We start from the raw sequence: 23,754 nt of genomic DNA on the forward strand, positions 1-23,754 counted from the left end.
TCTTTTTGGGGGGGCGCCGTGTATCTGCTTGGGATCCCGTATCCGCCGTGCCCCAGTGTCCGCTGTTGGGGAAGGACTGCAGATAAGACAAGCAGATACGCGGCGCCCCTCCCCCCCCCCCAAAGAAAATTGAAGAAAAAAATCGCTGTGGGAAGGACTGCAACGGAGGCTACACATTCTGTCCTATGGGGTGCATGAAGTGCAAGCATTTCAGTGTTCTCTTGTGTCTCGTGTGAGAAGTCCAATAAAACTCACGCGGAAGGACTGCCATCTATCGTTTGCCTTGATAACTGCACTAGCCGATTCTCCTAGCGTTCTACCGCGATATGCTTCCCTGTGGAGGTGCATGGAGACTGAACTTGGGGAGTGGTCGGGGGCAAAGTCGTGGGAAGATCCTGACTGACAGGGGCTCAAGCGTAGCCTCTACCAGGCTCCACAGGCCACTGGAAAAATCGTAGAAATTGGACAAATAGACGGATAACATGCCAGAGAAGTTAGTCCGCTATAGAAGTTACAGCTTGCGACCGTGGCTGGCATATTTTACCCTCTGTCCGTAGCCTACTCCCTTAGCATACTATGCACTCTATTTGGCCAATTTCTACTATTTTTCCAGCCATCCGCGGGGCCTGGTAGAGGCTAGCTCAAGCATTGTACCGCGAAATGATTCCTTGTCGAGGTGCAAAGAGACCAAACAAGGGAGAATTACAACTCATCGTGTCCTCCTGTTGTCCGTATAAGTTCTACCGCGAAATGCTGTTGGGAATCTTGCTGGGGAGTAGGTAAGTGTTGGAGACGTCTCCCAGGTTGTTGCGCTTGGCGATGGCGTCGTTGATGGCCTTGATGTTGTACTGGAACTCGTCGATGACGGCCCGCGCGTTCTCCTCCACGAAGTGCCGCTCCGGGTAGTGACTCAGGTACACCTGCCAACAGGGCGGGGAGAGAGTTTGAAAAAATATAAATCAAACTTTTTGGAACTGAATAGAAAGACTCTTTTTACATAACCAAGTGATTTGTTCAACCGACGTTTCGGTGACCATCTGTAACTTTCCTCAGAGCAATTCTGACTGGTTCAGATTGCACTGCAGCACAGGTGTCGCTGCTTATAGATCAAGATGCGTTCCCAAAAGCGTACAGACACACACACACACACACGCGCACTCACATACACACACACATACACACACACACACACGCACACACAGAGAGACACGGAGACATCTCACCTCGTCTCTGGGCTCCTCACACATCATGTCGGCGATGTTGGTCTGCAGCACGGCGGTGTCCATGTCCGGTAAAGTCCGCACACTCATCCACACATACGCACACACACAAACACACTCACACACACACACGCGCGCGCGCGCGCGCGCACACACACACACGTACAGACAGAAAGACAGAAACACACACGGAGACACCTCACCTCGTCTCTGGGCTCCTCGCACATCATGTCGGCGATGTTGGTCTGCAGCACGGCGGTGTCCATGTCCGGTAAAGTCCGCACACTCATCCACACATACGCACACACACAAACACACTCACACACACACACGCGCGCGCGCGCGCGCGCACACACACACACGTACAGACAGAAAGACAGAAACACACACGGAGACACCTCACCTCGTCTCTGGGCTCCTCGCACATCATGTCGGCGATGTTGGTCTGCAGCACGGCGGTGTCCATGTCCGGTAGAGTCCGCACGATGTCCGTCATGTTGATGATGCCCTTCCATGGCGGGGGCGGGCGGCGCAGGCAGAGCGGCGCGTTCGGCACGAAGCCGAGGATGTCCCGGCAGCCGTTGTTCACCGCCGCGTGCTGCACCGAGCACGTCCAGATGATGATCGTCACGAGGTCAACCTGGGTACAGGAGGAGGAAGACGAGGATGATGATGGGCACAATGATGAATCATGAAGTTGATGAGTCACACCTACATAGACCATCGTTGATTGTGGCTATTTTATCTTTGCCAAGAATACAAGGTCAAAATTGCTGATTCGACTTGACTCCAAATGATAGAAATTTTGCGCACGATCCTTTGGATCTATTTGCCGAGCTGGGCAGAGAGGTCGAGATTAAGATATCTGACATACAATACAAAAACTCTATATTAGTGCTCCATTCAGAAACATGGATGGCGTAAATGAATTCAAAGACCCGGTTGACATGGTAACACGGTTGCCATGTCAACGCGGTTGCCATGATAACAGGTTTGGCATGGCTACACGGTTGCCATGATTACAAGGCTGTCACGGTGACACGGTTGCCATTGTAACACCGTTGTCATTATAACACGGTTGCCATGATAAAATGCTTGACATGGTAACACGGTTGCCACGATATCACGGTTAGCATGGTAACGCGGTTGGCATGGTAACACGGCTGCCATGGCGACTCTCACCAGCTGGCGGAAGGACTTGATCCTGTGCGGGATGCCGCGGTCCTGGCTGTCCTCCCAGTTGAAGCCGTGCTCGTACACGTCACTGATCCACCGCTGCAGTTCCAGGTCGTCCAGCAAGGCGGCGTCGCGATCGTAGTGAAGGCTCAGCATGTCTGTGAACGGTCAGAGGTCAAACTTTCAAGTTTAAACTGACTTTTGTATAAACTGTAAGCAGGTAAACTGGGTCCCGAAGACGCCGAATTTCCGACTGCCCGTACTGCAGCCCACATCAGGTTCGAATGACAAATCGCTTTGCTCACGTGACCTTACGTACGTGTGACGTCAGTAATTGGTCACCAAAAGTTCATACAGCAAAAAAAGCGATTGTCTTACCTGTGACGAACTTCTCGATACATCCCCAGATGATCATGCCGTCGTCCCGGTAACGGTAACCAGGCAACAGCCGGAAGTCGTCCAACCCCCGGTCCTTCAGGGACGTGGGCAGGTCCAGGACCCGGATGTTGAAGGCCTTGTAACATCTGTGACGCACAAAAGTCGACATGTAAGGATCTCAAATCTTTCTGTCAATTCGAACTGGTTGCTTGAGTAACTATTTTTGGCGTATCTTATGACCTGGATCAACCTTCATCAACGTGTTCAAAGTTTTTCCCCAAACCATCGTAGATTGAAATTCATTGTTACCAAGTACAGTAGGAGTATCCTCACTAGATAGCTTCAAGCAACGCTACAAGTTAGATGTGCAAAGGTCAGATGTGACGGGCTTTTCGGTATAATATAACCAGCTGCTGCCGCGCCGCATGCCTGCGAAGCTGGTGTGCTAAGCCGAAGGACAGTTATATTATATTAAAGGGCTACACAGATACAGATACAGATACAAATACAGATGCAGATGCAGATACAGCTAAAGAATATTCTTACTTTCTGAGCAGGTCGTGCCTGCCCTGCGGCCCGAGCGACATGACACCGTCCAGCACCGACCCCTCCCTGATCAGCGCCTCCCGCACGAACACGTTGATACCCAGCATGCCGCGGAAGTGCGGCACCAGCAGCTTGTACAGCGGGTGCACTCCCGGCAACTGTCGGTAGGTGGCGACCGCGAACGGCTCCATGACGAGGTGCGTGTCCAGTAGGTGGCTGACGACGAGCTGCAGCTGCGCGTCCGCGTTGCGCAGGAAGATCTTCGCCATGAGCCAGTCGATGTCCGAGTCCTCGCTGGTGAAGACGGGGTTGTCGTTGCCTGGTCGCTGGTTGATCTGGACATGAAAGAATGAAAATGAATGAAAATGAATGAAAATGAATGAAAATGAATGAAAATGAATGAAAATAAATGAAAATGAATGAAAACGAATGAAAATGAATGAAAATGAATGAAAATGGATGAACTTCATCAATATAAGTGATAGAATATAACTATCAAGAACAAGAAATTATGAAAAGACTTCATATCAAGACTAGCATTCAACAACAAGTAACCAACAGTAACCTAAATTCTGGAAGAATTTGAAGAAGTAAAATCAAAGTAAGTTATTTTCACAGAAATCAATGTTTCAGTCTTAATATGAAACCAGCATGAAGCAAATAATGACAGAAAAACAAAAGTTCGCAAATTACATTATGGATGTATCAAACTGTCCCACATCTCAACCTTCTCTTAGCCGAGACGGGGGCGATATCGACTTCTAACAGCAACCTTTGACCCCACATTGCTGACGTCACATGCGTATAAATTCACGTGACCAGAGCGATTGGGTCGGATAGCTGACGAAGACTGGGCGAGTCAGTCCAAAATTCCGGTGAATCCATATTTTTTAGTAGTAGAACAGTTTGATTTCACCGTGAGAAAAACTTACCTGTATGGCGATGGGGAGGAAGTCCCCGAGTCTGTTGACGTGGAAGAGCGCTAGCGGAGCGGCCAGGTAGAAGCTCCCCCTGGTGGTGTTCTGCTGAAGTCCATCTAGGATGCCGCAGTCCACGATGTAGATGTGACCCGCCTGTGGGGGAGGTTTTCAACAATGAATTCAGTACCACTTCTAAGCGAAAAGAACAGAGGCAGCGAAGAAGCAGCTGAAGGCGAAACGTAGACAACAGTTTTGAAACCGCAGAAGTCAGCTGTAGGACAGTCGTCGATTAGCTAAGGTCCGAAGACAAACCAGTTCGTTTGAGGTTGCCAAAATAATACACGGCGGCCTGAGAGGAGAAACAAGAAACGGTCTCTGAGACGTCGAACAAAATGTTGTTCCCAAATAACTTGCCGGAATGAAGGTCTAAAGAGGGACTCAACGGCAGAGGAAAGTGTTCTAGTTCTGCAGATGATATTTTCAATATCCAAAAATGATTGTATAAGTAGAAAATGATTGTAGAAAATAACATCAGCTTCTGATCATGAAGCTGAGTCCCTCTCAAGTTAAGAATATATCAAAACACGAGGGCACATCAGAGTCAAAGGTATAACAAGTAACAAAATCTGATAACATAACTAAACCAACGAAGGATACTCCACGTGTCGTTGGTTATCCTGTAACAGTGCACGTGGGGTTTAAGCGTCTCCAACTGACCAGTCTAACCGGTCTAGACCTTTTAGCCTAGTGGTTAAGGTGCGGCTTGTGGACTGGCGGGTATGAGACTGTTCTACTCGCCTGTTTGTGTCCATCCTACCAGAAAACTCACCTCTATTTCCTCGCTCAGCGTCGTCTTCTCGTCCAGGCAGCCCTGCACCATCTCGTCCCGCACCATGAAGTTGGCGGGAAGACCGCCTCGAACGCGACGGATAGCGCTGGGCGTGATCCCGTTCAGGAACTGCCGCCCGAACTCCACGTCGTTGTGCCAGTCCTCCATGATATGCGGGGAAATCTCGCTCGTCACGGACCTGGCAAGGTCCTTGAAATCGTCCAAACTGCGGAGAATTCCGAACACCCGCTTAAAGAAAGTCTTGACGCCTCCGCGTTTGGGTGCGGTGGCGAAGTCTCGCGCTTTCTCGTTCATGAGGCGGACGTCTCGCGGGAGGTTCTGGTTGGTGACGCCGTAGAGGTGCCCGGGGCAGCCCGGGATGCTGTAGGACCACTTGTACCGCCGCTGCCGGTCCTGGACCTCCAACTGCCGCTCCGCCGCCAGCAGGTCGTGGAACTCGTACGAGTTCAGGCAGGCTGGAGGATCGGGAATAAGAAAGGTTTGAAGTGACAAAATTATTTAAAAAATCAAATGTTCTTTTCAGGATGACAAAAGAACTGGCACTGCTGCTAACCGTGTTAACAACCGTGTAATGATATAAGAAATATTATATATGAAGCTACGTGGCTTCTTTAAAGATGCCGTTCAATTTAAAAGAGGGCGTCCAAGACACCACTAGAAGAGAGACATTGCAGCAGAAATGATAAGACTTGGAACCATCTGCTGGAGAAATCGTATTGTCGCCTTCCACTGGCGACAATACAGCCCTGTTAGTTTGTTTGTTTGTTTGTTTGTTTGTTTGTTTGTTTGTTTGTTTGTTCAGCCTTACCGTGTCCGCTCCTCAGCACGACCCTGTCGCGGATCCACCTGTGGCACGGGAACTCGTACCGCCGGCCGCGCTTCCTGTCGTTCACGAAGACGTTCTCCACGTACCAGTCGTGCCAGAACCCCTTCGAGCTGCTCTCCAGCGTCACCAGGAGAACCTGGGGGAGAAGACGATCGAAGATGGTCATTTTATGCCTTAAGACTTCTTTCCGCACACTTGTCCATGTGAAATATTAATCCGGGATACATATTTCACATCGACACGCGTGCGTAAATATATAATCCGTACTGTAAATGTATGTCAGTTGGGCCATTACTAGTACCTTTTCTTAGATTCGTGCTTAGTAGGACGCACATGCTGTAGCGTATAGCCCATAGCAACTGATCTCTAGTCATTCAGAATTAGCGAGCTGAAGCGCAGCGATCATGCAGCAATTGTTTCGCCACACTCGGCACCCTAAACGTGAGACCTAAGGAAATCAGAACACTGTTTACCTCTTCTACATCGACGGACTTGAAGTGGAAGCGGCTGACCGCCCCCCTCTCAAACTCGTCGAAGAATGACTTCTCCATCTTGATCCGGTCCGTCCGGAGCCAGGTCCCGGTGAGCGTGATCCATACGTCCGCCGTGGTGCCCGCGCCCCGCTGCACGCCCGTGTGGAACTCCAGCGCGTACGACCCCTCCGCCAGGTCAACCGGCAGCCTCCCCTCCCCCGGTCTCATTGGTCGGGCGTGCAGGTCAGAGGTCAGGTGCGGGAGACTATTATGGTCTTGGCTGGACTTCGGTTCGAGAAGACCCAAAGATGGCGGCTGGGTGGATGGGTCGAATATCGTCCTCTCCAAGACGCTCTAAGGAAGGAGTTTTTTTTATTGAGTTAAGAAGATTTATTGAAAGTTCTTACCCGGAGGCTAATTGCATGTAACATGAAAAAGGGTGAACAGACAATGGATTGTAAACAATAGGACAAGGACAAAGTGGCACTACAAGTTTTAAAAGTTACATTAACAGCGCCACTTATAACATTTAACATAACCCTGTCTTTAAGCAAAAACAATCAAACAAATACTAATAACAATCAAGAATATGTACTACAAAAAGGTACGATATAGTAGCATATTCGTAAGGAAACCTGTCATTTATGTAATTCGTGGCGAACCGACCAAATTTTGCGCAATTGCCTTCTTTGATTGTAGAGTAATAGCGTAACATATCCAGTTGCTTGAGTAACAATTTTTTGCGTATACTAGTAGTTAGTAATAACCTTTGTTAGAATGGAACGCTAATGGAGATCTTAATAAACAAACAAACCTGTGGGAGTAGGTTGGTGACGCAGACCCTGGCCAGGTCCATCCAGGGGTGCGTCTTGGGGTCCCAGATGCAGGCGGGGTTGAAGATCTCGTAAGGGTCTCCCTCCACCCACTCGTGCAGCTGCACCTGCAGCCGGTACTCCAGCAGCGACCGCTGCAGCTCCTGCGCGAACTCCGCCCGCAGGTAGCCGCGCGGCCGCCGCTCCGTCATGTCCCGCTCCGTGTACCTGGAATACAGACGTTTTTCTATCTTTTAATTTTCATTTCTTTCAATGCCATTAATGGAAAAGAGAAGGACTCAGATGTGCTCTAACAAGCAGCTAATTCTAACATTACTTCTGAAAAATGGAATGGTTAATTGTATATTGGAGGATTCAGTAGGTAAATCATTGTCCCGCTTCGTGTAACGTTGCCTGAAGCACAGACGGCGCTGTCGTCACTTTATCAGTTGGAACAATCGGCCCCGCCGGGTACTCTCCAAACAGAGGAGTGGGTCCGGCAGGTTTTTGACGTGTTTGTCGGGCTTTCTATTTTGTCATGTTTTTTTTTTTTTTTGTCTCGCCAACCCACAAAAAAAAAAACACGACAAAGTAGAAAGCCCGTCAAAAACGCATAAAACACGTAAAAACCCTGCCGGACCCACTCCGCTGCTTGGAGAGTATATATACGTACCCGCCGGGTAATTCACGGGCTGTTGTTGCAATCCCGGACGTGACCCCTACGTGGCCCCGTGGGACACCCTGCGGCTGCCGGGCTATTTGGTGGCCCGGCCGGGCCCCGTGGTGAGTTTAACTCGGACTTAAAGTCAACGCGGGACCCGGTAACAAATGGACACCGTGAGCTAATCGTGCGAACACTGGAAGGCACCATTAAAGATGGCCTTATACGTAGCAGAAATGACCAAAAAATCTGTTAGTTTTTTTTCTTTAACAGTTTTTATTTTCTTCACAGTTTGGCTGTCGACAGTTCCTTACCATGGCTTGGGCTGTTCGTTCCTGTCCAGCAGCCCCGTCTCGTGGACGTCGACGTCAGTAATGAGGCGGTACTTGACGTAGCGACGCTCGCCGTCCTTCGCCATGAAGCGGAAGACGTGCTGCGAGTAGTACGTCAGGTCCGTGAAGGAGTTTGGCGCGCGTCTCAGGGAGTCGATCAGCGCGTAGTGTCTGCGGAGGGAGGAAAAGGTTTATTTTCGATTAACAAAATTATAGAAGTGTTTTTTTCTTTAATTGCATGAAATGCGTAATACATCATTGAGCTTCAGGACACAGTACCTGTCTTATTATGTCTATAGGTCTTCTAAGATTAAGGAAGAAGTAACTGTAATGATAAAAATATTTTCTTCTTTTAGTTCATACGTTTATGAAGGTTACACATCCGGGTAAACAATATGTAAAGACAGTTGAAACTCTACAACTGGATAAAATTCGGAGACTTAATTCCGGACGTTTCGAGTGACATCCATCACTCTTCTTCAGCGTCACTAAAATGAACTAGCAAAACGAAATGTTATCCAGTTGTAGAGTTTGAATTGTCTTTATATACTTATAAAGTATTATAATTATAAAGTATTCTATTAGTTCAGTTCACATTCTGTGAATGGCCAAGCAGGTGGCATGGGTGTATTCGATGCTGGAATTATGAAAAGAATAATTGTTGATATTTACAAACGGAGTAATACCAGACGACCAAGCTTTTTTTTCTGTCTAGGACTTCTAGATCTCTCTACTGCACTTCTAGTATTCCCAGATGATGGTTAGCGACAGGGCGCCCGTACCTGACTGGATGCTCGGCGCAGAAGTTCTTCAGTCCCGCGGCGGACCGCATGGCGGCGAGGAAGTCCGCGGCACCCTGGACGTCCCAGTACGGCGCGATGGCACCCGTGTTCATCACAAGGTCTAGCGGGCCTGTAGTCAGGGTACAGATAATGTGTTAGAGTCAAGTACATTGCAGTCCCGCGGCGGACCGCATGGCGGCGTCCCTATACGGCGCGATGGCACCCGTGTTCATCACAAGGTCTAGTGGACCTGTAGTCAGGGAACAGATAATGTGTTAGAGTTAAGTACGCTGCAGTTCAGCGGCGGACCACATGGCGGCGTCCCAGTACGGCGCGATGGCGCCCGTATTCATCACCAGGTCTAGCGGGCCTGTAGTCAGGGTACGGATAATGTATTAGTCAAGTACGCTGCAGTCCCGCGGCGGACCGCGTGGCGGCGTCCCAGTACGGCGCGATGGCACCCGTGTTCATCACAAGGTCTAGTGGACCTGTAGTCAGGGTACAGATAATGTGTTTAGTCAAGTACGCTGCAGTTCAGCGGTGGACCGCGTGGCGGCGTCCCAGTACGGCGAGATGGCACCCGTGTTCATCACAAGGTCTAGCGGGCCTGTAGTCAGGGTACAGATAATGTGTTAGAGTCAAGTACACTGCAGTCCCGCGGCGGACCGCAAAGCGGCGCCCTGTACGTCCCAGTACGGAAAGATGGCGCCCGTGTTCATCACATGGTCTAGCGGACCTGTAGTCAGGGTACAGATAATGTGTTAGAGTCAAGTACACTGCAGTCCCGCAGCAGACCGCAAAGCGGCGCCCTGGACGTCCCAGTACGGAGAGATGGCGCCCGTGTTCATCACAAGGTCTAGCGGACCTGTAGTCAGGGTATAAGTTCAGTATTGAGTCGTATGCAGTCTCAGGATACCAATAACGTATAAATGTTAAAGTCATTTACAGACTATGTTGTCATACAAGTAAGGTAGTTATTGTTGGTCTATAATGGCAAATGTAGGGTCATGTACATTTTCAATCATTTTTTTTTTGGTTTTGGAAACGTCTGACTGTTTCAAAATTTTATCCAGTTGCTTGAATAATTATATTTGGCGCATTTTTTTGGTTCTTTGACATTTAAAAAGAAAGCTACAAGATGAACAGAGCAGGCTGGGAAAGGAGGATCTAGCTGACTATATTCGCTCCCTGAACTTGAGTGTACAGACGTTCTTCCTTCTGTTCATGTTGCTCTTCCGGTTGATTGATGTGGACTTATAGGGAAAACAACAAAAAGGCTCTATGGGACAGCACACATGCCATTGTCAGGAACGTACCTCCTTCGTCTCCGTCCAGGAACTTGAGTGCGACGGAGCGGATGTCCGACGCGGCGTCGTCGGTCTGGGTGTAGTTGGAGTGCCGCAGGCGCAGCGGGAAGACCCGGCCCGCCCGGAAGAAGTCGTGCGGCGGGAACTGCGGGTTGCCCACCACGCTGACCGTGCCCACCTGAAGAGGCAAGATGGTCATGGGTTAAGGGTCATCGACTGGTGTGGCCTAAGATGTCGGAGGTTTGTTAAAGCCCCCCTCTCACTGGACCCGCGGCACGCTGGCTGCGTCGCTGCGGCCGATCGAATTGACAAAGTATTCAACGAATTCCATCGACAAAAAACGAATCTTTTTAAGCTTTTTGTGTTTTGTTGTCTTTTTAGTCATACTTGTACGTTTTGAATAATATTCCCATTATAAAGTCAAGGGTAACACAAATCCAGTTTAGAACGCAGCGACGCCGCCAGCGTGCCGCGGGTCCAGTGAGAGGGGGGGCTTTAGGACGCAGCGACGCCGCCAGCGTGCCGCGGGTCCAGTGAGAGGGTGGCTTTAGGACGCAGCGACGCCGCCAGCGTGCCGCGGGTCCAGTGAGAGGGTGGCTTTAGGACGCAGCGACGCCGCCAGCGTGCCGCGGGTCCAGTGAGAGGGGGGGCTTTAGGACGCAGCGACGCCGCCAGCGTGCCGCGGGTCCAGTGAGAGGGGGGGCTTTAGGACGCAGCGACGCCGCCAGCGTGCCGCGGGTCCAGTGAGAGGGGGGGCTTTAGGACGCAGCGACGCCGCCAGCGTGCCGCGGGTCCAGTGAGAGGGTGGCTTTAGGACGCAGCGACGCCGCCAGCGTGCCGCGGGTCCAGTGAGAGGGGGGGCTTTAGGGTCGATGACTTAGAATCTAAAGGTTCTGTGTTCGATTCCCTAGCAGGCCCCAATGTTGTGTACTTAGGAAATGCAATTTACGTCAAGCCTGGTTGCTAGCCTTTGCTGCGTTCTCTCGGTCGCTTCCGTGGCTACAGATCGCAGTAAAGCTACAAAGACTGGCACCCAGGCTACTTTACAACTATTTCCTCACTCGACTCTGGTAAAAAAGAATGAGAATATAGCTGTTGTTTCGGGGCGTCCTCTTGGATGGAACGTAAAGCTTGAGGTCCCATGTTTGAGGAGAGCCACACCTCGAGCACATTAAAGAACCCACCACACTTATCGAAAAGAGTATAAGTCCATCCGGTGTGTTTGGATCAAACCTTACAGTCTGGTCTTACGCAGCTTGTACCTACTGTTCAGAACTTATGTGTTACGCCTAAAGGCTGTTTACCGTTTATGCTAAACAAGTTTACAAACAAATAGAATTCGTACTATACTTAGAATATTGTTATTGATTGTATTCTGTCCATGTCAAAATCTATTGTAGTGTCCTTGTCTTTGTCAGCAGTGCTACCCCTTTGTTATAGTCACAGGATAGTTGGGCAACCAAACCAATAAATAAATTAACAAACGAACAAACGAACAAACTTACCGCCCCCACTGCGCACGGGTGAAGCCGCTTGCCCTGAGTCACGCTCGCCCCAATCACCGACATCCTCGCCAAAGACTTGTCCCAACTCAGCTTCACCCGAGACCCGAACCCGACGGTGTGGTCGTTCTGTGGGAAATAACACAATGATAACGTTACATTAGCATGTCCCCGTGGCGAAAGCGGTAACGTAACTCCGCTGCTTCGTCATCTGGATCAAATTCCGTGGATCCTGAGTTAGATCATAGGATCGACTTCAGCTCGGACATGAATTCGTCATTTCAGATGGTGACCTGAAGCCGGTGGCCCCGTGTATGAGGGAGCTTCGGGCATAAGCCTCAAGCGTCAAGCCTCTGCACGTAAAAGAACCCAACACACTTATCGAGAAGAGAAGGGGTGACGCGAGCCATGGCGAGGCCGCATTGTACTACCACTAGCTACTTAAAAAAGCATCATGCTTCACCTCAATCGAGGATGACTGCTTTAGCTTTTTAACGTTACCATGTTAGCATGGAAGTTCGTTCATGATCATGTTAGTGGACTAAATGTTGCAAACAATGAACGGGATTACTTTGGGAGAGGCACGCAAATCGCCACTCAACATAGACGGCGGGCAGTATCAACTTCCAGGCACTTTTGACCTATTGCTGACGTCACGTTTCCACAAGGTCACGTGACCTAATGGATTGGTCCTTCCACATGATGATGGCTTCAGTGCGGACAACAGAAAAGCTGATAAGCTTCTTTCTTTCGTTGGAACCAAGCAGTTGATCGCTTTGCTAAGATCACATTTGTCGTTCAAGGATGCAGACGAACGCAACACATCTCATACTCATTGATGAAATTGAGCTAAATAAAAACATCGACTCTGGTCAAATACTCACCGAAAATAGATCGGCCATTTTCTGCTTGAACTCCTCCGCCCCGTGAGTCTCGCTGTACAGTCTGAAGCCGTCATTGGCCCCTACAAACACACGCAAAGCTGTTGTTAGTATTACTGTTGTTAACCCTTTATACACATTAATGCTCTTCTAAGAGTTTTGGTCAAGGTTTTGACAACTTCGACCTGAGAGATATTGAAATCTGCGTCTTGAAAAGAACCTTGTAAAACGAAGGTGATGAACGATAAAGCAGTGTCTTACATCTGTGTCCTTTCCGCTCACAGTCCCACTGCGTCGTCATGGTTACTCTGAGGGGAGACAAAAAATAGCACATATTACAACGGAAATGTCATTCCATATATGGTAATCATCTTTCATGCCCCCCTGCTTTGAGCATATGAACGCAGTTTGAGCAGTAAAAGGTAAAAAAAAAGATAGACCTATAGCCTTCTTTGAGATCGTGGGACAATGGGTTGTTACCCACTACAGGGTACGGTATTGGAAGGCGGAGTCCGACCCTCTCCTTCCACCGCCTTTTACCTCCCCAACTGAAGTCAGGTACTCATTTTGACACTTGGATGGAGTAAGGAAAGTCTTGTAAAGTGCCTTTTCCGAGGACACGACCAGGATTGACAGGAATCAAGGCCGTGACCCCTTGATCTCGTGTCCTGTAGCCTAGTCACTCGGCCATTCGACGACACGCACCAACTCGGTCACAGTATCGCCGACAAATCTGCTGTATTACGCCGAAGGGCGGTTATACCGGCACATAAAACCTCCTTGGTCTCACTGCGCTGAGTACTCTATGCTGAATTGAAGTTATCTTTCCTTTGCTTCTTTAACAATATACCTCTCGATTCGATTCCGCTACCAGGCTTCTACTCGCTGGGTTTGCACAAACCTAACCCCTCCTGCACAGTATAGTCTAGAATGTTGGTTCATGCTTCACGTAACATGGAATCCCTTGAAGCGCTAGGGTTCAAAGTTGAACAGACACACCCGTGCCCGCCTGACACCTGTTCTACTCAGCAGTCAAAACAACAGATCTCTCCTCGGACCGTGTCTTTTGTTTTGTTGATTGTTGAAAGGTTTATTCCTATGAGTACATAGCAGCCACCTGGCTGAATTGCGTACTTGTTGTACAGGTACTTAAAAACTACATCTTTACTGCTTATACAAATTATAACTTTCCATTTGTAAAAACTTGCATTCGATACACATATCATGACTCTGAAAGACATAGACTCTTTTTCGTGGAAAAGTTGCTCAACCATCCTGCAATCATGCGTGGCAAGTTTGTTTTTGTTTTTCTTCCGAAGGACACTAGGTTAATGGGTTAAAAAATACAAATTGGAGGGATGGTATTTTTAGAATCTCAAAATAACTGCCTTCATCTATATAATCTTGTCTTTTTCAAGGGAAAATTGCTGAACTGTACAACATGAATATGCGTGGATGCCACAGCCTATGTGCGGCTGGCTTTTTTTTTTGTGTTTTTTTTTCAAAGGTCACTCCAAAGTATGATCGACCCAAATAGTCGCCCACCTGTCTTTAAAGACGTGTGTTGAACGCGGAGAGACTTCTCGCACGTTCTATTGTTACCACCTTGTCGCGCCGGTTTTCGGACTACGCTTATCGGTGCGGAACGCTCTGTAAGGTTACAACCGGTCATATAAACAAGCTTCGTGCTTACATAGATAATCTTCCCTACGAAAATGGCTTAAAGGCATTCTTCTTTTTAAAAAGGGGGTTTAGAGATAGTCTCGTAGCCTTTATTGAGGCCCTAGGATCAGTGGGTTGTTAATCCACTGTGTCTGGGACCCGTCTCTCTCTCCCTCCACAGCCTATTACCTCCCCAACCGAAGTCAGGTACCCATTTTACCACTCTGTAAGGAAAGTCCTGTCTATCCCATGGACACAGCGTTTAGCCAGCAATACCAGGAACTAGACCCATGACATCTTGATATAGTGTCTGCTAGCCTAGCCAGTCGACCTTTCGACGCCATTTATTCTTCTGTGCTTATGTTATTCATTTATTTTTAATGCCAGAAGATTAACGAACGAACGAAAGCTGTATCAGGTCGTTTTGTTACTGCTGTTAATTATACTAATATGTAACCTTTATAATCATAAATTCCTTTCGCTGTATTACTGTTATTTTTATGTTATGATGTTGACATAGTTTGTCTTGTTATTTGCTGTTAACATGAGTTATATGTTACGTTGTAATTATTAGTTCCTTTTGTTATCCTTGACCGTCATCTGTATTTTATGACCAGAAGACCTTCATAAGCATATATGCTTCTTGTCTAATGCTCTATAAATGAATGTGAATAAAATGAAATTGAAATAAAGCTGTATCAATCGTTTCATTGCCAAACAACAACTGATATACAACAATGCCGAGTTTAACAAATATGCTTAAATGCTATGTATGCAATTCTACAACGGTGAGGGTTAAAGTAAATTGCACAGCAACACGTTACATGAGGTGAAAACTAGAGGGGCGGAGATAATGGAATGGAATGAAGACCTTTATTGCACATTTCTGCCACACTTGGCTAAGTACAGGTCACAACAAAATATAATACAAGACAGTACAGTTAGCGGATACAAAAGAATATGACTATCATTAAATAAATTCTACTTCTCCTCGCTTTTCGGTTATAGTAGATATAAAAGAACAGACGTGTTTTTCAATGGGAGGTTTGTCTAGTCGCATTAGAAATATGAATTTTTGAACAGTACTTAAATGTGTGAAGTAGGGAAATAGGTTTTCTACAAGTTTATACAGTTCATTTCTTTCTTTGGTATATAATACACATTCTACCACAAAATGACATTCGTCTTCTACTCTATTCAAAGTACAATGTTTACATAATCGTTGTTCTAGAGGAGTGCGGGTATGTCTTCCCGTTTCAATATGTAGTTTGTGGCAGCTGATTCTTAGTCTTGTGACTGCATTCCTGACCCTCATATTTGAATTACTTAGATATTTTTCTTCATTATAAGTAGTTTTGAATAATCTATATGATCTTAACTTATTTTTGGAAGCCCCACCTTTGTTGTCGTTATGTATTTCTTTCAGAAACGTTTGGAAGTAAATGTCTTTTATCCGTTGGCCAATGGAACTAACAATTTGTAACGTATTTGAATTATATGAAATTGGTAGGTGCCATAAGAAAGCAAACCCGCTCTCCTCTAAAGACTTACGTATTCCTGTCGCCCAACATTTCACACCAGATTTGTCTAGATCTAACTGACAGCAGAAAGCATCTGCTTGAAAACTGTCGGCTGACACATTCTGGCGAAGTCTAAGGAAATATTTGACGGCATTTAGCGAAGCATCCACTTGTATTGGGTATCTTCCTAATTCCGCCCTTGCAGCTAGGCTGCAAGCAGACCTAGGTACACGTAATGATTGTTTGCAGAATTTTAAATGAACTGATTCAATTGGACAGGAATTTGAACTTTTGAATGAACCCCATATTTCAGAGCCGTAGAGAATAATGGGTTTAACGCACGCATCAAAAAGTTTGTTTCTCACAGAAATTGGGGCGTCGGCATTGTCTAGAGATTGGTTGATGCCGAACAAAGCTTTTAGACCTTTCCGGTAGAGGTGTTTGTGATTCGCCTTGAATGTGCCAGCAGAGTTGACAATGATACCTAAGTAACAATAGGATGTAACTAATTCAACAGGGTTTTTCTGGTATGTAAACAAACAGTCTTTTGGAAGACGACCACCTTTAGAGAAAACAACAACTTTTGTTTTCCTAAGGTTTACATTCAGTCTCCATGTATTACAATAGTTTTCTAGCTTATTCAAAGAAGTTTGTAACCCTTGCTTAGACTCGGAAAAAATAACTAAGTCATCTGCGTATAATAAACAGGGAATGTACTTATCATGCATAATTGGTGGTTCACATTCATTGTCAAAGATGGTTGTAATATCACTAATAAATAAGTTGAATAACGTTGGGCTTAAATTACAACCTTGTTTGACACCGCTATGCGTAACATATGATTCAGTGAGACCATGACTATGCTTGACACAATTTGTAGTTTTAGAGTACATGTCTTTGATAGTTTGGAGAAACTTACCACCTATACCAAGCTTGTTCAATTTAAATATGAGGCCATTTCTCCAAACTGAATCAAAGGCCTTACTAAAATCTACAAAACATGCAAAGAGGCGAGAGTTCTGACTAATGTATTTCCTAACTAGGGTGCTAACTACGAAAAGATTATCTGTTGTTCTAAAGTTTTTTCTAAAGCCTGCCTGATGGGGTTTGAATAATGTATTGCTTTCTGCATAATTTACTAAACGAGTATTCAATATGGAAGAAAATAGTTTACCTAGACAGCTCATAATAGAGATTCCTCGATAGTTGTCTGGGATGGACGGGTCCCCTGACTTGTGAATTGGCACGATATGGCTGAGAGACCATTCCTCAGGAAAATATTCATTTTGTAAACACATATTAAATACCTGGAGGAGTGGCTTTTTCAATATCATTTTACCAGATTTCAACATTTCGTTTAGAATCATGTCATTTCCACTAGATTTATTATTCTTAAGATTAGAAATGGCGGTGGTTAATTCCCCAATGGTTATTGGGGAATCAAGGACAGAGGGGTTTACAGGGAGCGGGGATGAATTTAGTGAATCGTTATTTGAAATTTGTGGATCATTTTCTGGGTCAGGACAGTCCTTTGTATTGTTAAAGAGTTTGTCTACACTGCTGAAGTGATTAAGCCACTCTTCATCTGATATATTGTTCTCTTGCGCTTTTGCTGGTTTTAATTTGTTTACTAGATTCCAAAAGGCACTGGGATTTTTGTCTTTTAGACAGGACAATTGTGTCATTATGTAATTATGAAAATCCCTTTTCTTCTTTTTTATGAGTTTTCTATATTCCTTTTTCCTTTTAAAGAATCTACCCCTGATATCTGGGTTTGATGGCTGTTTTACAAGTAAGGAAGCGAGGTTCTTCATCTCTCGCTTTAGTTCAGTACAGCTTTTGTCGAACCATTGTTTGTTTTGTCCAAGCCGGGTACGTCTCTTAGTCTTACAATTTGTTCTCTTTATTGATAATGATCTAGCACCTGCGTCTTTTAGAATTGAGCTTAATTCCGATACAAACATTTCGATTTCTACTTTAGAATTTGAGTTACTATTAGCTTTGAATGAGAGCGAATTTAATCTATTTTTAAAATGGGATTGTGATAGAGTGTGAGAAAATGTTTCCGTGGATGACTGGTTCCAGTGAAATCTCTGATGAGAAGGTTTGGATTTCGGCCTATTGTATTTTTCATTAGGATGTTTATCTGTTGTGTTTGTATTGATGAGAACAGATAACATACAGTGGTCCGAAAAGACTGTCAAAGGGTGAACTTTAAACAGTAGAACGTGTTGAAATAAAGATTGGCTGGTGGCGATATAATCCACAGTGCTGCTTCCGTTCGGCTGATGACAGGTATAATTACCTTGTAAATCTCCCACTACTCTACCATTTAGTATTCTAAGGTTAGCTTGTATACATAAGTCAGTTATAAGTCTACCAAATTTGTTAGGAGGTGCTTTGTCAGAGTGTTGTCTGTCATTGAAAAGGTTTGAAACATCACAGGGGCCGTCCTCATTGTCTACATAGTCATTTAAATCACCAAGACGCGAATTTAGATCGCCTCCAAGTAGGATGAATCCCTCTGAACTATACTTAGCTATTTCATCTTCTAAAATGTCTATCACGTGATTCTCAGAGTTTTTATGGGTTGAGGAAGCGCTGGGGCTTAAATACACACAACATATGAACAAATCTCTGGAAAGTCCTAATAATTTACGGTCCAGTCGTACCCAGAGAAGGTCTGTGGACTTGGAGGGTACTTTTTTTATATAATGCTTATATTCATTTTTGTAAAAGAATAAAATTCCTCCCGAAGAGCGCTTAGCTCTCTTGTTTTTGTTTCGGTACAAATGAAAATGACTGTAGTTGTTGATGTTGATTTTGGTACTTTCTGTGGTCCAGGTTTCTAGCAATGAGAAGAAGTCGAATTTATTAATTTCGTCTAAAAACTCTAAGTCCTCTAATTTTGAACCTAACCCATGTACATTCCAGACACCGAAACTCTTGCTTCGGCCCGGAAAAGTTTTCATCGAAGAAGGCAAAAAGAATTATCTAAAAAATAAAAGTTAACAAAAATCTGAATCATGCCTTTACCCTAACCCTCAATATTAAACCGTAACTCCAGGATAAATAAATAATAATAAATAGAGAAAAACTAACGTCTTGTAAAACGTACGAAAAATTCTATGAATCAAAATACCCTACTTTCTATCCATACGTACTATCACTATTTCTATGTCTACATATCTAACATTGTAAAATAATGCTCTAATGTTTTCATACCACATGTTAATTAATAGCTTTTCACCAATCAAAAGAAAAGTATGTTTGGCTTACTAAAACAATAGATGATAACATCATGATTGCAGCAATGTTTTCCTACCACATGTTGATCATTGGTGGCCACAACATGGCTGGATGCCAGGGCCTCGGAGGTGGGGAGTTGATTCGCGAAGAGCTGTTTGGCGGAGAGTTTGTGGCAGACATGCCCCACGGCACGGGAGGGTGGCTGAACATGGCGGGTGGGTATCCCCAGGGTCCCGGAGCCGGGCTGGGCAGGAACGGTGGACGTCCGGGGTGGCTGGGCAGGAACGGTGGACGTCCGGGGTGGGGCGGTTTGGGCGCTGTAGCTGGACGCTCCATCGGTGTCCCTTCACAGCGTGGAGGACCTTGGTTACGCTCACCGTCCTGTCCGTAGCGTGTTGGTGGGAGATCGTTTCTGGCGGTGTGTTCCTGTTGTCCCTGTCTACGGGTTGTGTATTGGTTAGGTGACGGTGACCTGGTACGCTGACTCGTATGCGAGGAGTGACCAACGTCCCTACCAGCCTTACCCATATACTGTCCGAGACCTAAGAGTGGGTGCACCGTCCTTTTGAAGTTAGCCGCCAGTACACGTACCCCGAACCTGTTAATGTGGTATCCATCGGGACTGTATAGAGCTCCCTTTATCGAACCCATACGTGACAGGTTGTCGTTGTCAACGATGTGGACGAAAGGGGTCTCTCCAGCAGTGACCTTCAGGAATGTGTTCACATTGTCGCCTATCTGCTGAAGAGTATGGTCATCCCTTGGGGGTATGGAGGAAAGTACGATTTGGGATTGAGGGAATTTCTCGTGTGCTGTATGGATTGCCTTGCGGAAGCGTTCCGAGACTAATGTAGAGTCACGCGTGTCTCGTGCGTCATTTGTCCCAACATGCAGCAGGATGACTTTGGGATCTGGGATTGTTGCACGCTGCAAGTACTCTGTAGCTTCTGTTATTGTGAAAATTGTTTCTCTATTCACACATTTGTCAGGATACAGGATGTTGGTTTTGATTGCCTTTGTGTTTGAGTCACCGAGGATTAACACGTCGAGTGCCGAGTCTTTGTCATGATGATTCTCCTCGGAGGTCTCCATTGTTTTCTCTCGTGGGTTGTTTACCATATTGCCCACAAACGTGTGTTGCTTTGTTCTGTTGGCTTTGATGCTCTCTTCACGACGTTTTACACTTGGGTTTGAAATGTCGGGAGTGCCAACATGAACATTCACTTCATTGTCTAACACCTGGAATCTATTATGAACACTCACGGTAGCAATGTCACGAAGCAACCTATCTGCGCGTTCTGAAGGTGTGCAGCTTGTCTGGGTTTCTGTCGATTTCAGAGATGTGGTCGCTTTTTGAGCAGTTTTAGCCAGTTCCTCAAGTTTTTGTTGAAGTGAGTCGACTTGCTTCTGGAGATCAGACTTTACTTCCTTCAGGTGTGCTATGTCCTCCGTAAGCTGCTTCTTTTCTACCGCAGATAAACCGCTACACACATGGCTGACGTGATCATTCAGCTTTGTCTCCAATGCTGCCATTCTTTGACACACAGATGATTCAAAAACATGTTGGTCTGAGATCGAAGTAGCTAGACAGGCCTCCAACTTGTGCACAGTGTCCTGAACAATACACATGTCAACTACTATAGGGCTCTGAACCTCCATGTTTGGTTGGTTCTGGGATCCGAGAGGGTCGTCGGATGTGCCATCACTGTCCCGTGTTTCATTCCCGTTTACATCGAACAGGTTCTTCGGAATTGTTTCGCATGTCTGGCACAAATCAGACACCAGGCGTTCGCCACATGTTTCACATAACGAACCTGAACATTGAAGTGAAGTGATCGGGATATCTTCAGATATTGCCGACACGGGTGAGACACTCACATCGTCACCGCTGACTTTCGTTTTGAGCTTCGAAAATACGTTTGAAAACCAAAGTAGGTGCGCCGAACCCTTGATCAAAAGTTTTTGTGTTGACTCGAAAATCTCGATACTCACTGTGCCGATAGTTTCTTTGGTTTGAGGGTCAATAAATGGGAATTTGAGATGATGACCATGTTTACCCCCATTTGTCGCTTGTGTTCCGTGGTGTTCCTCACACTTCTCAAGCCAGACCTTAGCAAGGTTATTAGGAAGAAACACAGTGATGCTCTGTTTGTTGTGCTTGACGCAATAGTTCTTCGGATTTTTGAGCGCCTTCCTGGTGAATGTTGGTAGATCAGGGACGACTTGGCTGTCATCGTATTGTTGTCTGTACGACGCGTCTGAGAGAATGGTAAATGCATCGCTTACCTCACGATATCTGTACTCAGCCTCCTTGCGAGCAGGGTCCTTACGGTTGAGTTTAGCGGCTTGCTCATGATATAGAAGAACTTCTTTCTGGTAGGAGTCCACAATTTCTTCACGGGTCGCCGTTGGAGTCACACTGAGTTTGGCGTATAGTCCTTCCTGGTCGCGGCTGTCCCCCGTCGCCATATTGATCGGCGTCGGTTTGGATCGTAGAAGAACAATAACGAAACTCGCGAAAAAGGAGTACTTTTGTGGTCCAAAACCTACTAAAAGTCGAATAAAGTTGAACAAAGTTTGTTAAGAGTTTAAGGAGTCTAAAATATTGTAAGGGTTTTAAAGGTAAAGGCACAAAAAAGATTGAGCTAGCAGGAGCGTGTAACAGAGGCTACCGTCTCCGCCGCCATCTTGAAGTATCAAGAACTTCTTTCTGGTAGGAGTCCACAATTTCTTCACGGGTCGCCGTTGGAGTCACACTGAGTTTGGCGTATAGTCCTTCCTGGTCGCGGCTGTCCCCCGTCGCCATATTGATCGGCGTCGGTTTGGATCGTAGAAGAACAATAACGAAACTCGCGAAAAAGGAGTACTTTTGTGGTCCAAAACCTACTAAAAGTCGAATAAAGTTGAACAAAGTTTGTTAAGAGTTTAAGGAGTCTAAAATATTGTAAGGGTTTTAAAGGTAAAGGCACAAAAAAGATTGAGCTAGCAGGAGCGTGTAACAGAGGCTACCGTCTCCGCCGCCATCTTGAAGTATCAATGATAATGCAGTCATGATGTTCTATTATCATACATAACATAACAGCAGACAAGTGCTACAAGCCTCCTACTTTTAATGGGAGAAGGCTGTGGCTTGAAAGTAATGAAGCAACGCTTTTCTCAAGCATGCATAATTTAACTGTTATATCCTTCAGGAATGGAGAGCCTCTAGATTATTACAGTTTGATATTTTTCTCTCTCCCGGGCCATCTGTAATATTTTGTCGACTAGAAAATCCAGATGGGACAAGACATACACAGGAGAATGTATGTGTATCCCTAGACTTTAGCCACTAGTACCTGTTAGATCTCTGAAATTAAACTCACATGCCACAACTGCTGGTATTGTTATGGAGTATTGACAAAATATGCCTCTGAAAATCTATGGATTATTACAAATGCTTATTTTTGGACAAATACTGTTTTGATTCTAAAAAAAAAAAACGGACAAGCGACATAATCCTAACAAGGGTCATTACACATTGAGGTAAATAATTATCGCACCTCTAATCCCCAAACATGTTTAGTTACGCGCTAAACGTGTTTTTCTGACAGCTGAAAAATCACGAAGAAGATTGTTGAATGGTCCTTATTTGTACAAATCACGGTACAAATAATGTCGTGACGACAAACTGTGCCAGGGCGTTACACAATGACTCATTTGTGAAGACTACCTTGTCGACAACCCCCTCCCCAACCTACATACTAGAACCAAGGGCATTGTATAATGGAATCTGTATAATTACTTGCTATAACAGACTGTGTCACTTCGTAACTGTGTTGCTGTATACATGTAGTGAATAACGTTGCTCTAGATATATGTATGGCGGTCTATAATCATGCTTAACTTGGTTGACATACATACCAGTGGTGTCGCTTCCGTAAAACTAGACACTGGAAAATTAAACTGCTCTTATGATATTTCTCACATACACCATCTTTTTGGTCTGGTTTCTTTCTTTGTCCACATTTAGATTATTACAGTAACGTTAACCTCTATACACAGTTTTAACCGCAGCTACAGCTACACAACACAAACCACGAACACAGGCTACGACAAAGGGACACAAATGGCACACACAAAGACTTGGTTTTAGCCCCATGTCCCTCCGAAAGGCATGTTACATAATTACAGGGTAGGAACTCTTTCTATTTTAAAGTATTTCTATTTTTTCCTGACACGCACTCCGCTGTATTAGTCTAAGAGTTAAACCATGTCCATTACAAACATATACGTGACGTGAAAGCACAAATAAGCCCGCGGAAAAGTCAAGGGTGACTGACGTTAATATTTCCTCCTGCAGTTTTTATTTACAACACCCAGGTTTGAGAAGACAATACCTACCTATGGGAGGCCAGTCATCGACGGAAATCCTGGTTATACGTCCATCCAGTCGACATAAAAACCGTCAAAAGATTTCTTCTCTTCCCAACTGTCGTCCCTTCCGAGTTCCCGAAGTCTGGTGAAATGATCTTGTCTCGGCAAAGATTTAGTGTTGTCTGCTAGGCGCATGCGTTCTGGGGTCCCTCGCCTGCACTGCGTAGCTTGCCGCTAGGCGTCGCTTCGCAAGGTACGTACGGAAACTCAGAAAACATTCGAAAGTTTCTTCAAGACTTCACCA

General features: G+C 45.8%; 1 protein-coding gene across 1 annotated transcript; it reads right to left on the reverse strand.

The window, feature by feature from the left end:
• Nucleotides 1-570: 570 nt before the first annotated feature.
• Nucleotides 571-23,661, reverse strand: LOC136436107 (allene oxide synthase-lipoxygenase protein-like). The gene is made up of 17 exons (XM_066429845.1): nucleotides 23,478-23,661; nucleotides 12,928-12,974; nucleotides 12,670-12,749; nucleotides 11,789-11,914; nucleotides 10,293-10,461; nucleotides 8,977-9,106; nucleotides 8,177-8,365; nucleotides 7,204-7,429; nucleotides 6,390-6,743; nucleotides 5,899-6,052; nucleotides 5,070-5,545; nucleotides 4,253-4,393; nucleotides 3,321-3,655; nucleotides 2,775-2,920; nucleotides 2,403-2,554; nucleotides 1,424-1,860; nucleotides 571-920 (listed from the first exon to the last, which is right to left on the reverse strand). The coding sequence occupies exons 2-16, from the start codon at nucleotides 12,965-12,967 to the stop codon at nucleotides 1,507-1,509; spliced, it is 3,072 nt and encodes a 1,023-aa protein (XP_066285942.1). The 5' UTR covers nucleotides 12,968-12,974; nucleotides 23,478-23,661; the 3' UTR covers nucleotides 571-920; nucleotides 1,424-1,506.
• Nucleotides 23,662-23,754: the final 93 nt, after the last annotated feature.

Source organism: Branchiostoma lanceolatum, chromosome 6, assembly GCF_035083965.1.
Source record: "Branchiostoma lanceolatum isolate klBraLanc5 chromosome 6, klBraLanc5.hap2, whole genome shotgun sequence".
Classification (NCBI taxonomy): domain Eukaryota; kingdom Metazoa; phylum Chordata; class Leptocardii; order Amphioxiformes; family Branchiostomatidae; genus Branchiostoma; species Branchiostoma lanceolatum.

Bases quoted from the DNA above. Each gene is read 5' to 3' on its own strand.
- LOC136436107 (XM_066429845.1), bottom strand. From the start codon at position 12,967: ATGACGACGCAGTGGGACTGTGAGCGGAAAGGACACAGAT. The intron at 8,366-8,976 runs GTACGGGCGCCC...CTCCCTCCGCAG, and splicing joins TGCGCCGAGCATCCAGTCAG to ACACTACGCGCTGATCGACT. The intron at 3,656-4,252 runs GTAAGTTTTTCT...TTTCATGTCCAG, and splicing joins TCCTCCCCATCGCCATACAG to ATCAACCAGCGACCAGGCAA.